Source organism: Crocuta crocuta, unplaced genomic scaffold (assembly GCF_008692635.1).
Source record: "Crocuta crocuta isolate KB4526 unplaced genomic scaffold, BGI_CrCroc_1.0 scaffold124, whole genome shotgun sequence".
Lineage (NCBI taxonomy): Eukaryota > Metazoa > Chordata > Mammalia > Carnivora > Hyaenidae > Crocuta > Crocuta crocuta.
In genome coordinates this window covers 2,641,858-2,655,274 of record NW_027551573.1, presented here as the reverse complement: position 1 = coordinate 2,655,274, position 13,417 = coordinate 2,641,858, and the positions used below count along the sequence as shown (strand labels likewise).

The 13,417-nt window shown below is 45.7% G+C and overlaps 1 protein-coding gene across 2 annotated transcripts in view; it reads left to right on the top strand.

Annotated features, from left to right (window-relative positions):
• Positions 1-13,417, top strand: part of NUP93 (nucleoporin 93) — a 103,738-nt gene that overhangs the window by 79,502 nt on the left and 10,819 nt on the right. For both annotated transcript variants that reach the window (XM_077751301.1, XM_077751302.1), the window contains 5 exons: positions 3,343-3,417; positions 5,648-5,737; positions 7,290-7,429; positions 11,146-11,278; positions 12,417-12,574. In XM_077751301.1, coding sequence (XP_077607427.1) covers positions 3,343-3,417; positions 5,648-5,737; positions 7,290-7,429; positions 11,146-11,278; positions 12,417-12,574 — 596 coding nt within the window. The remainder of the gene's footprint in view (positions 1-3,342; positions 3,418-5,647; positions 5,738-7,289; positions 7,430-11,145; positions 11,279-12,416; positions 12,575-13,417) is intronic.

The window sequence follows — 13,417 nt, the reverse complement described above, 5'->3', positions numbered from 1 at the left end:
CTGTTCATTCTATTGTGTTTATTTTAGAAAAGTGAGTTGAGAATTTCCAGCCAGCTCAGAGTAAAATATTTTAGGTTATGTTTCTCTAGTGTCCGTATCTATCCATTGTTGTTCAGTATAGGATTTATTCCTACTTTCATTACGGTTGTTTATTTTGTTTTGTTTAAAAAGTGGTAATAGCTAGTGTTTATTGGCCAAGTGTTAGGCCCTGTGCTGACTTCTTTCTGCTTAGCCCTCACAACAATGCTGTGCTGTAAATACTGTTTTTATCCTTGTTTAATCTTTATTGCAAACCCGAGGTGGATACCATGACATCCCCTGTTTTACAGCAAAAGAAACCGAGGCTCAAAAGAAGCAGTACACGTGGTCAAGATCACATGGCTAGTGGGCAGTGGAGAAAGGATTTCTGACCACTGCCCTCTGGTTCTTCGATGGCTGTCTTTGGAAGGTTGCCCTGGTGGACACTGCGGGGCCAGGACGTGCTCTCAAATCATGGCTCCACTGCCTCCCATTGGAGTGACCTTGGACAGGCTGCCTTCTGTGTGCTTTGGTGTCTTCACCTATAAAATTGATAGGAGGGACGCCTGGGTGGCTTAGTCGGTTAAGCGTCCGACTTTCGCTTAGGTCATGATCTCGCGGTTCGTGGGTTCGAGCCCTGTGTCAGGCTCTGTGCTGACTGCCAGCTCAGAGCCTGGAGCCTGTTTCAGAGTCTGTGTCTCCTTCTCTCTCTGACCCTCCCCTGCTCACGCTGTCTCTCTCTCTCTCTCCTAGAAATAAATAAAAATATTAAAATAAATAAATAAATAAAATTGATAGGATAACAGTGCATCGTCTTACTGGGTCGTGAGACTTAAGACCATGCTCAGCAAGTGTAGCTGTTATTATTATAACCTGGCGGTTTTCACCAGTTCTGTTTCAGATAGCAATGCTTTCAGCTGTGAGTAACAGAAAATCCGTTTCGGCGGCTTGCCTAAGGATTTCTTTTTCTCACCTAACAAGACGTCCGTGGGCGTGGAGAGTGTGGGCCTCCATTCAGCTGTTCTGCAGTGCCGTCAGAGACGCAGCGCCTCTCTCTGTTGGGCACCGTCCTCGGCACATCACTTGCTTCAGGCTCACAGGATGGCTGCGGCAGCCCTACACTCCCCGTTTACACTGGGAGCAGGCGGGGGCGTTATAGGCCATGCCAGGTTCTTTGTGCCCCCTTTATCAGAAGGAGCAGAAGCTGTCCCCAAAATGTACTCCAGACTTGTGCTTCATCTCGTGGGCTAGAACTAGGGTCCACGGCCACTCCTAACTGCAGTAGAGGCTGGAGGAAGGTATATTCAGTAGTGTGAAGAGGTCAGCTCACAGGGGCCTATTGTTAAATTTACAGAAATTTTGCCATCTATCTGATACTTCTTGAGATAGCTTGAAATTGGTCATGGTGGGAGTACTTATATCATGGAAACCAGCCAACGCTACAGATCGGGCCCCTTCCCCAAGCTGGTTGTTAAAACATTTACCAGCACACTGTTAGGTATCTTAATTCCATATGCCAGACTGGAAGGAATCAGGGAGTGGGGGTGAGAATTAGGGGTTTGAAGTAGTCACTGGGTCATGCAGCCAACAGCATCTGCCAAAGTCAGCAGACTGTGAAAAGTTGTTAATAGCAGGGAGTACAGAAAATCAGAGCTGAGGAGGCCCTTCTGAGCTGTGTAGGGCGTCCCTGTCATTTGACTGGTGGGAACCCGAGGCTCCAAGAGAATGTGCTGTGCCCCAGACCCCAGAGCCAGGGAGTCAAATGGGTGTCCCGGTTCATCCTTCAGGACCTGAGGGCTTACGTCTCACCTTTCTGCCTCCCGCCCTCATCCTCTCTCCTGTCTACACTACTCCCAGTGCTGCCCGCACAGATACTCCTTTTACCAGCTTTAGTAGTGCCAGGAAGTTTTGCTGCTGTCTTCTGTCTGTTTCCCAGAAAGCCCATTTTAAACTCTCCCACCTTTTTTTTTTTTTTAAAGATTTTAGAGAATATGGCATCAAATTTTTTTAAATGTTTATTTATCTATTGGGGGGTTACAGAGGAAAGGAGAAGAGAATCCCCAAGCAGGCCCCACACTGTCAGCACAGGACCCAACATGGGGCTTTATCTTAGAACCGTGAAATCATGACCTGAGCCGAAAGCAAGAATCAGATGCTTAACCAACTAAGCCACCCAGGCACCCCAGCATTGAATTTTTTTTTTTAATGAGAGAAACTTAAAGAATTTGCTGTAACATAGTATAAACTAATGTAGTGGAAATTTCAGAATATACCTAATGGAAGATACCTAATTTTGACCCATACTTGTTTACAGTAGGGAATGGAGCTTAGCTAAAGATTGACTTTAGTCTTTCTTTAAAAAAAAAAAAAAAAAGTCACAGGACACCTGGGGGCTCAGTCGATAGAGTGCCCAACTTCAGCTCAGGTCATGATCTCATGGTTCGTGAGCTTGAGCCCCGTGTCAGGCCCTGTGCTGACAGCTCAGAACCTGGAGCCTGCTTCAGATTCTCTCTCTCTCTCTCTCTCTCTCTCTCTCTCTCTCTCTCTCTCTCTGCCCCGTCTGCTCAGGCTCTCTCTCTTTCTCAAAAAAAAAAAAAAAATTAAAAAGATTTTTAAAAATAAGTAAGTGTAATCAGGTTTTCCGTATGTTTGTGTCTGATTGCCCCCATGAATGGTAAACTCTCTGGGGACAGGCTCCATGGATTGGCCTCTTGTCATTCCTGTGGGCATGGCACTTGCACGCAGCTATACGTGAGGCAGGCACTTAGCAAACATTTACTGAATGAATGAATGTATGAATACCCAACTTAGACTAGTTTCATGTCTTCAGATGTAGAAAGTTAATCAGCAGCTGTTCTGTTACTGTGGGCTCTGGATTGTAAAAGCCTGAATCTCCGTATCGGAACCCTGTAAGCCCCAGCCCCTTAACCATCTGACGTGACTGACGGAAGGAAACGGGAGGCCCACAAATAACAACAGCTTCATGGGTGTGAAGACCTGGACGGAGAGGATGGGGTAGAGATGGGGCTTGGGATTGAACCGATTGTTGGAAAAACGTGTTTCCAGGAACAGTCATTGAGATCTCCGTAGAGTTTATCTGCCCTCCTGCTATTTTTGAGTTGGGTCTCATGCCTGCTCCCTTCTTGTGTATTCATAGGAAGGGAGTATCATCTTATTGAAACCCCTAACATCATCATTTTGAGGAAATCTGGCTAGGCAAGAGACTTCTCACAGCTTTGTTAAAGTCAAGCATATATTTATAGGATTTTTTTTCTTTACATGACTGAATGCTGTTCTTAATGCTGCCTGTGTATTTACCTACAGCCAGGTTACATCAGTGATGCGGGACCCCCTGGTCGAAGCTCTCTGGATAGCGTTGAGATGGCCTATGCCCGGCAGGTGAGCATTCTCTCAGAGAAGATCAAAACCAGGACAATTCTATGTGGGTGCTCGGGGGAGTGAAAGAGAACCGTGGCTTCATGTGAAAGTCAGAACCTGAAAGTAAGTTGGTTTTTTGTTCAGAGGAGTGGTTAATATTTTACCACCTCGGTCCCTGGAGAATTCCATCAAATTGGGTAATAGAATGAGTCACATTTGACTTGGGGAAATGGAAATCTGCCCTCTACACTGACCCAAGGCGTCTCATTTTGCATTTGGCAGTAGCCCATGTACAGTACAGCCTTGAGTAATTGCACTGCATAGCAAATAGAGTTCTCTATTAACCTGAATTACATAGTAGGCTGATGGTATTCTCAGAAATCTTCCTTCACCCCTTGTTGATAGAAATTTTCTAAATGCTTTTCTGCCTGGTAAGCACAGTGTACTCACCACTCTCTAATATTGTTGTCCTGGACAAGCTCATGGTGTTTTAGGGGCTGTGGCTCTGGCTGTGTGTGGCGGTCACACAGCGGCGTGGGGTGGATTGAGATGCTTTGTGGTGAGCACAGGGACTGCTAGACTGAAGCTGCCCTAAGGACACAGCGCAGACCTGGAATTGACTTCCTGAATAAAACCACGCTGGCTGCCTATGTGTTTTATTCTAATTTGCTGCTTCCCTACACAAAATAGTGTCAAGAAAGGGAAACTGTCTTGTTTCTTGACTTGAGGGTGGTGAGCCCGCACCTCTTATAAAAAAAATTTTCTAAACGCTTTTTTTAGGTTTCTCTCCTTGGGCATACCATTGCTGGCCACTCTCCTTCCAGCTCCCTTGTGTTTTACTAGGAGGCCTTCATTTATTTTCTGCTCCACGTTTCATATTGCTCTCTTTCTCCCCACCACACCTCCAGCCTTCAAATTTTATCTCCCTGGCACCTGGGTGGCTTAGTCAGTCGAGTGTCCAACTTCGGCTCAGGTCATGATCTCACGGTTTGTGATTTGAGCCCCAGATCGGCCTCTGTGCTGACAGCTCAGAGCCTGGAGCCTATTTCAGATTCTGTGACTCCCTCTCTCTCTGACCCTCCCCTGCTCACACTGTCTCTGTCTCTCAGAAATAAATTAAAAACATTAAAAAAAATTTTTTTTTTAAATTTCACCTCCATATGTGGGTACTCCTCCCACTGCCGCAGCTACCACATGAAGTTGTAAGCTTGTGAGTAGAGAAGATGCCTCTTCTCTGTCTGTGAAAGTAAGACTCCATGAAACTAACATTTTCCAGACTTGGGACACCATGTCCTGTTTACATGGCTGTCCCACCAGCAGAGAGTAAATCTTTATATCCTGTGTTGAGCAGAAATCCTTACAGAGGGGAGGCCCCTCATAAATGCACAGTGAGGGAATAAACTCCACCTTATCGTGTAAAAACCATTTTATTTCATCTCTGTAACGCCCTGGAGGCTACATGATACTGTCCCTCATACAGAGTAGGGGTTGGAGTTCTTATCTATGGTCTAACCTCGCTACTGTGTTCAGTCCTTGGTAGGGCAAGGACTTCTTCGTAGGCAATGAGTAGAACCTACGAGTTCTTAATGTCATTATTTAAGTGTTTTGTTTTTTTAAATAAAATTCAAAGTAATAGTGGTGTTCCCATACGTTAAACATCACACAGTTCCCTTTTCTTGAGAAAAGTTTCCTAAGGAGCAGGAATTCTGTCCTGGATATATGGCTACTCCAGACACACGGCAATTGTTGTTCTAACCCATGTGGAAGGCTGCAGCCTGACGCTCCTTACTCAGTCCACCAGCCTTGGCCTGGAGCCATTCGGGCCTTTTGTCAGCAAAGGTTACCAGATTTTGCCTCTCTTCCTAGGAAAGCAGCAGCCAAAGTCTTCCCCTTTGGTCCTTGCTTGCCGGGACTGGGGGTCTGCTGGGTGGAGAGGTGCAGAAGTGCCTGTGGCCTCCTCCACCAGGACCACCCTCCCTCCATTCTTCAGCTGCTGGGAAGGCTGGGGTAGCAGTTAGCTGGGGTGTGTTGATGCTGCCGCCCAAAGTTCAGAGGCACACCTGGGAAGCTGGCCAGAGGCCTTGACCTCCAGGCAGTGTGGATAGCTCAGCCACACCGAGGAAGGAAAGGCTGGCTGAAACTTGTGCTGCTGAGTGTTGGGCAGAAAGCTGGCTTCAGAGCTGCCTTAAGAGGTTTTAAAAAGAAGAAGAGAAAATGGAAATTGTGCCATTTACTTTGCTTTTCATTTCAGATTTATATCTATAATGAGAAGATTGTAAATGGTCACCTGCAGCCTAACCTCGTGGACCTGTGTGCTTCGGTGGCGGAGCTGGACGATAAGGTAGTGCCTGGCGCTAACCCAAGGAGAGACGTGGTGGTGTCCGGAGTTCAGATGGGATTAGCAGCTTGCTGACTGGGCAGAAGTGTGCCCAAGAGACACTCTGCTCCGTGGAATAAAATGTTAACTGTCCTTCAGAGTTTTATTTTAAATAACTTTGGGGTGGTTTTTTGATGATAATGCTATGTACGTGCATTTTTAATGCATCTTCAGAAGGCCCAGCTGGGATCAGTGAATGGTCACAAGAGGTCTCCTTGGGCTGTATCGCTTTGAAGTCCTGTCAGGCTTCAACTCTTCCCTCACCAGTGTCCCTCCTTAGACTAACGGACTCTTACAAGAGCTGAATTATAAAGGTGATGAGGTTTTCACACCCGGGAGCCCATTGAACTTGACTCAGATGTGGTCCTTAGGTGCATTCTTTATATGCCGCTGGCTCCCTTCCTTTCTGACTCCCCATCTTTATGCCTGTCCCTCAATTCTTATCCCTGGCCAGTTTTCTCACCCTGGGAGGAAAAAAGCAGGTGGTTGGATTGGTAGGTGGCCCGGAAGAAAGGGAGAGCGGGGGAAGGATATAACAGAAGCAAACACTTATACACAGATTATAAGGATTATTATTATTTTGGTCCAACTTTTTTTTCCCTTAATCATAAAATACAAGGCAATGCAAGCAAATCTAAGGAAGAAAGTTAAGAATCCACCTACCATCTCACCACTTAGAAAGAGTCACATTTGGGTAGATTTTCTACAGTTTTGGTTTCTCAGAAAGACAGTGAAAACAGGATTTTCTCTCTTCCTGTGGAAGAAGTGTAAGCCTGCTTTTCTCCAATCAGTACTGTCTTCTAAGGATTCTTAACTTTAGAATATTGCAGAACATTCAGGGAACCCATTTTTAAGGAAAGATTTACAGCCAGGAGGATTCTTGGGAGAGGGCATCCCTTACGTGTGGTGGTAGCATCGAGGAGAGAGAGTGCCCATTCCCTTCCTGGCAGGCTCTCGTGGAGGCATCTTTTGAAGGGAGTGAGTGGGAAGGAAAATGGGAGGCTGTGACACTCACAAAATGGGGTAAGAGCAGTGGCCCCTGGAGAGTCTCTGGGAGGACAAAACCTATATTATTTAGGTTAAACTCCTTATTTTAAGCCTTAAGAAACTCAAATGACCTTGTAAGGACTGAAATGCAGCTACTTGAGTTTAAACTCCTGGAGCTTTGGACAATTATTAATGTATTCACTCTCTTGTAAGGAATAACCCACTGAGATTCAGTGTTCCTTTTACTGTCGTGTGGTCTCAATTATGTGGGCGGTTATGTCAGACCCGGAATAGTAATTGATCTGAAAACCCACGCGGGACAGGAGGGTGCTCCTCGGAAGACGGAGTCTGGCAGCTGGCGGGGCCCAGGCGCAGCTTCTGTGCTGAGCTTGAAGCCTGAGGGCCTCAGACAGAGGGCATGAACCTCTTCCCCCTCCTTACCTTCTCTGCCTTTGAGGTCAGAGCCTCGAAGAGCCAGGCCGTCTCTCCAGCCCTGCAGCGTTGTCACATGCAGTTTATTTATGTGCAGAACATCTCTGACATGTGGAACATGGTGAAACAGATGACAGATGTGTTGTTGGTGCCGGCCACTGATGCCCTGAAGAGCCGCAACAGCGTGGAAGTGCGCATGGACTTTGTCCGGCAGGCCTTGGTTTACCTCGAGCAGAGGTAAGGCAGCCCTGGCCCAGCGGGGCTGGCTCCGAAGCCCCCAGAAGCCAGCCATTTCTCATGTTCAGTAGTCCTTGGGCTGAGCACCCTGTGCCTGGTACAATTTAACAAAGGTTGAGCGCGGCTGAGATATACAATCCTGCTTTCAGAAACACTTCTTTACCGGGACTGTTTCTGCAGCAGTATAAAGTCAGGGTGAATGCGAGTGTTGTCAGACTTCATTTTCTCTTTCTCTGCTCTCTGTCCCTCAGTATGGAGACCTCATGATTCTCAGGCCATGATGCCTTAGGTCAGGATCCTGTTCCCTAATGCACCTCAGCCATTACTCCTTAGGCTCTTTTGTTTTCTCTCAGCATTTTAATTTTTACACCGGGCGATATTATCACCTTGGAGCCTTAGGAAGAGTCCTTGAACCTTTATTTTTCCTTCTGGCTCTGTTCTGTTAATCCCTATGCATCTGGATCCTTCCCAGCTGCTAATGCCTGTGATTTGTGCCTGGGTTTCTTTGCCACCTCCTCACTAATTAGAGTTGGTCCCTGAGGGGGTTGTGGCTGTGCCCTGTGCCCTAACTATCATCCCCCTCATTGGTAGGACCTATGCCATTCATCCCTCCCTGTGGACACTCCTTCCAGCTCTGAACTTGCCAGCAGGGGTTGTCATGAGTGTGCAGTACACCCTCTGTATTTCAGAGACGAGCTGCTGGGCCTCTGCTAGTTCGGGAAGAGAAAGCCAAGTTGAATACACTTGCTAAATTGCAACTCTTTGCCAGGGAGCTGTGCAGCTGCCAGTCCCCTTGTAGTGTGGTTGCCCTTTATCAACAAAATAATACTTCATTAGGGAGTCCTAAGATCTCCTTGTGAATTAACCGAGGTAATTCACACTTGGTATAGCAGAGAATAGGTTTTTATCAAATACTATAATAATTATACAATAGCCACATGAGATGAACACCATCAGCCATAAACTTCCCTTGTTAAGAAAAATCTGGAACTCCAAATGTTTTTTATTCTTTTTTACATAGGCACAAAAGAGCTTATAAAATATTATAATAGGCTTTTGCTGAATGTTTGCAATGTAAGTTGTGGGCACATTGATCTGGAGACACTCAGACTCTGATGTGTATGGTGGTATCCTAGAAGCAGCAGAGCAAGAGTCACATTTCTTTTCTTTTCTTTCTTTATGGTTTATTTAGTTTTGAGACAGAGAGAGAGACAGAGCATGAGCAGGGGAGGGGCAGAGAGAGAGGGAGACACAGAATCTGAAACAGGCTCCAGGCTCTGAGCTAGCTTCAGTACAGAGCCCGACGCAGGGCTCAAACCCACAAACCGTGTGATCATGACCTGAGCCGATGTCGGACGCTTAACTGACTGAGTCCCCCAGGTGCCCTAAGAGTCATAATTTCTTACAATATATAAAACCTTTAGAATGAAATTTTTTTTAAATGTTTGTTTCTGAGAGAGAGAGAGACTGAGAGAGAGAGGGAGGCACAGAATCTGAAGCAGCCCCCAGGCTCTGAGCTGTCAGCACAGAGCCCGACAAACCACGAGATCATGACCTGAGCTGAAGTGGGACACTTAGCCGACCGAGTCACCCAGGCGTCCCCAGGATTTTTTTTTTAACGGGTATATGACTGCGCATGACTGCTTTTTCTTTAGTAAGCCCACTCTTCAGCACTGGTGTTTGACTTCACCAGTGGTACGAAGCTTTTCTTGATTTTATATCTGGTAATCCATCCCATTTCATGTATTATTTTCATCTCATTTATTTAATTTTATATATTTATTTGTCTTAAAAAATTTTTTTTCCCTTAATTCCTTTGACAGCCCTTGGAGCTGCTTGGGAGTTTGCTGTCCACAATCACTGTCACCCTGTTGCCCCCCTTTTCTAGGGGCGTCACTCGTCACCCCCCAGCAGCATCCCTTTCAAGGATTTGTTGTCCTCTCTTGCAAAAGAGACTATTTCATGATAATTATACTCACTTTTAAAGTATCTTTGCCGCCGCGAATCCTGGTGGCATGGCAAAGTAGACCCAGCCCCAAGTGGGTTTTTGCAGATGAGGCTGAAAATGTAGGACTGGTACAGGAGATGCTAGAGGCTCCTGTGCCTTTTNCCTTTTCGATATATGAATATTTTGTTTGATTTCTTTTTGCAGTTATGATCCAAATGTGTACAGTATGTGGTTTTATGTAGTTTGCTTTTTAAAATGTTTATCAGTATCATTTTACATAACTGCATCAGATTCCATTGAGTCTTTTTTTGTATGTGTTTGACATTTAGATGTTTCTGTCTTCCGCACACTCTCTCATTCTGTTATTTTACTTAATCTGGTGTTGAATATCTTTGTGCATAGGGAGCACCTGATTTTTTGAGTCAGTTTCTTTTGTTTTGGAAAAGAAACATATTTAGAAAGTTCTTTATTCTGTTAACCCCATATTTGAATATCTGTAACCAGAACCAGTTAATCTTAGTGTGAAAGCACTTTATAAACACTATGGGTTTTAGGGAATTGCAGGATTTTAAGAAGCATACTGGCAAATAAGTGAAAAGGGAATGATAGAAATTCCTGCAGCAATCGGTGTGGTAATTGGTTCATCAAGGACATCAGTGGAAACTGAAACCATTAAGTACAAGACTGTCGGTGAGCAGAATATTCACATCACTTCCAAGTATTACCCCCCAGAGTACTTCTCAATTTCAGAGAGAAGGGTCCTTTTACAGTGGTGAAATCTGGTGAGGGACACTTCTAAGCAAGTGATCAAACCAAATATTACCGGCCGCGCTGTGGGGCTCGGTGGGCAGTACCAGCATCAGCTGTGTGGGATTCTTGGCAACAAAGTTGAATCTTAATTAAATCTTAATGAAACAGTCTAGCTTGTGGGGCATTCTACCCAACGGCTGGCCTGGATTCTTTTAAAAAGGCCGGTGTCGTGGGAAATGGTGGTAGAATTACCCCAGAGTAAAGGAAGTAGAAGTGGCATGAGAACCAAGTGCATACATTTCCTCCTTGATTGGAGGGGAAACACAAACTGTAAAGGGCATTATTGGGAAATTTGAATGCGGCTTATATTTTAGATAATACTGTGGTGATGATCAGTTTCTCACTGTCCTACTGGTATTGAGGGTGGGTAGGAGAATGCCCTAGTTCTTCCGAGGTACGTGGTGAAGTACTTACAGATGAAGTAGCCCCTGCTTTCTGTATTTTTATACATTTTCAAATGGTTCAGAAAACAAGTGGGTGTGTGTATGTGTGTGTGTTTGTGTACGTGTGTATATATATATCTACAGAGAGAAAAACATGTACACAGATGCTAATAACGACGAATCTCAGTAAAGGGATATGAGCATTCATTAGGCTATTCTATTAATTTTTTGTACATTTGAAATTTTTCAAAATAGAATGTTTAAAAAGAATGGACCAAAGCATTCAGCTGTGAGCTGAAGCAATATGCATTAGGCCTTCGTGCATTGGAAGTCTGCAGTCACATTCCTCTAGGGACGCCTTTGAGCATTCACAGTGATGAAAGATATTTACAGTGCTCTACTCCTCCCTGAATAAGTTATATAGTTTGCTTCGTGAAGCAGGCACTGTTTCCTCCTCTGTGTTCGGTTTGAAGTCCAGGCCCTGCCCTATGGAGTTCACGGTCTAATGTCAGAGATGTGGATACAGATACCTGTATGTGTTTTCAACCTTTGTTTTTTCTTTTCAATTTTTCCAGTTATAAGAATTACACCCTTGTGACTGTCTTTGGAAACTTGCATCAGGCCCAGCTAGGCGGGGTGCCTGGGACTTACCAGTTGGTTCGAAGTTTCTTAAACATTAAACTTCCGGCTCCCTTGCCTGGACTTCAGGTACTGGCATCTTTCTCTGTGTGATAAGTTACATGCCTGGAGCCACCTCTCTGAGATAGGCATTTGCAGTTAGATGAGGGTATGTGTGGAAACTGCTGTATGGAAAAGAGACCAGAGTGGGGCTAGGAGAGAGGCTGGGGGACCTTGGGAGACCGGGACTATGGGAGTCCAGGTGATGAGCTGTTGGTGGCCGCTCGGCTCCGTGGAGGAGGGCGCAGGGGGAGGATGTCATTGGGTTCTTGATGTGTTCTGAAAGTAGGCCCAGTAGGACTTGGTGAAGACTTGGATGTGGGTGTGACACACAGAGTCAGGGATGACTCTTGAGATTGTTGGTTCAAACATCTGGAAGAATGGAGTTAGATATAGTTCCTAAAATGTGATTGTTTCCAGCTCATAGTCCAGTTGGGGGAATTATCTTATAGATTTAATGCCCTGTGCAAAGCAGCACTAAACTGGAGCTTTAGGCCAAGGTGGTGGGATACAGAGGAGGCTGTCTTCTTTAAGGAGGTGAGGTTCACACTGCACTTGAAAAATAGGGGCTCACCTGCCACAGGTCTTAGAAAAGGGTGTTTCGGCTGGAAGGAACAGCATGAACAGACGCACGGAGGTAGGAAAGAGTATCTAGCATAGCATATCGTGTGTAAGGTAGGGCTTGGCAAACGTGGGACCAGCAGGTGAAAGCCTTGAGTGCCAGGCTAAGCACTTTGGATGTAAATACCTCAGAGGGGTTCAAGTGGAGAAGTGATATGATCAGATCTGGTTTTAGAAAGAATCCTGTCGGGGGAGGGGTTGAGGGACCAAGAAAGGAAGTCTGAGGTCCACCCTCTGGAGGAGTAGGGGAGAAGCAGAGAGAAAAACAGTCCCTGGCTTCCATGCAGATGATGACAGGCTGGCTTTCAGTCAGGCAGGGCACAGACTGTTCTCAAGGAAAGGCTCTAGAGCCAGGCCGCATTCACCACCTTGGACACGTTACGTAACGTCTCTGTGCCTCAGTTTCCTTGCTTATAAAACACGGAGGTCCCTACCTCACAGGGTGGTTGCAAAGCTGAAGTGACTTAATATGAGGAGAGGTGAACGTGTCAAAGCCATCAAAGTTAGCTTTGTCTGCCTGCTCATTTGAGCATCTTTCCTCTTTTAGGACGGAGAAGTGGAAGGCCATCCTGTGTGGGCGTTAATTTATTACTGCATGCGCTGCGGGGACCTGCTTGCCGCCTCACAGGTGGTTAACCGAGCCCAGCACCAGCTGGGAGAATTTAAAACCTGGTTCCAGGAGTACATGAGCAGCAAGGACAGGAGGTATGGTGCATGCGGTGGTACCTCTGGAAGACGCCACGTGGAATGAGCAGGGCGGCCTCCGCTGGCGTTTGCTCTTTTTGCCCTGTGTGCGGTCAGAATAAGTTTCTGCTTGGAAAAAAAAAATGAAGTCTAGAAAGCGAGTAGAGCTCTCCTGAGAGTAACAGTTGAGGACATTAAAAGAGCCCGGTTCCGATGCTGAGGCTTGTGTGTTTGGGGATTTTTCTGTCCCAGTGTGGGAGGGAGGCACTGTGGCTGGGAGCAGGAGGGTATACACCCTGTAAACCCCAGGCCTGTCTAGGATGCTTTATTTCAAAGTTCTGCTGCCTTACACTTCATGTAACACTCAGTGCTTTTCTGGTTGGCCCAGTATCAAAATGTGTTGTCACACACTTCGTGGCTCAAAGGCCACAATGAGAAGTTAGTCATCTTGAAATGTAATCACTGAAACTGGTTTTTTTGTGTGTTTTCAGTTCTTTTCCTTTAAGGAACTGCTAAGGATTAAGTTTTCTCTGGGTTTTACTGTAATTGGGCTAAGTTCATATTCACTGAAACCCAGTTTTAATACATGTGCATGTATTTGAAACACATCGTGGTGGTTACCCTATTTTCTCCTGGAAAGATGAGCAGTTCTTTTCTTTTTCTTTTCTTTTTTTTTTTTTCTTGAATAGTTCATTGTCAAGTTGGTTTCCATATGCCACCCAGTGCTCATCCCCACAAGTGCCCTCCTCCATGCCCATGACCCCCCTTCCCCTCTCCCCCACCGCCATCAGCCCTCAGTTCGTTCTCAGCATTCAAGAGTCTACGAGCGCTACTTTTCAAGGCAGTTTTTTAGGCAGTGTTAAT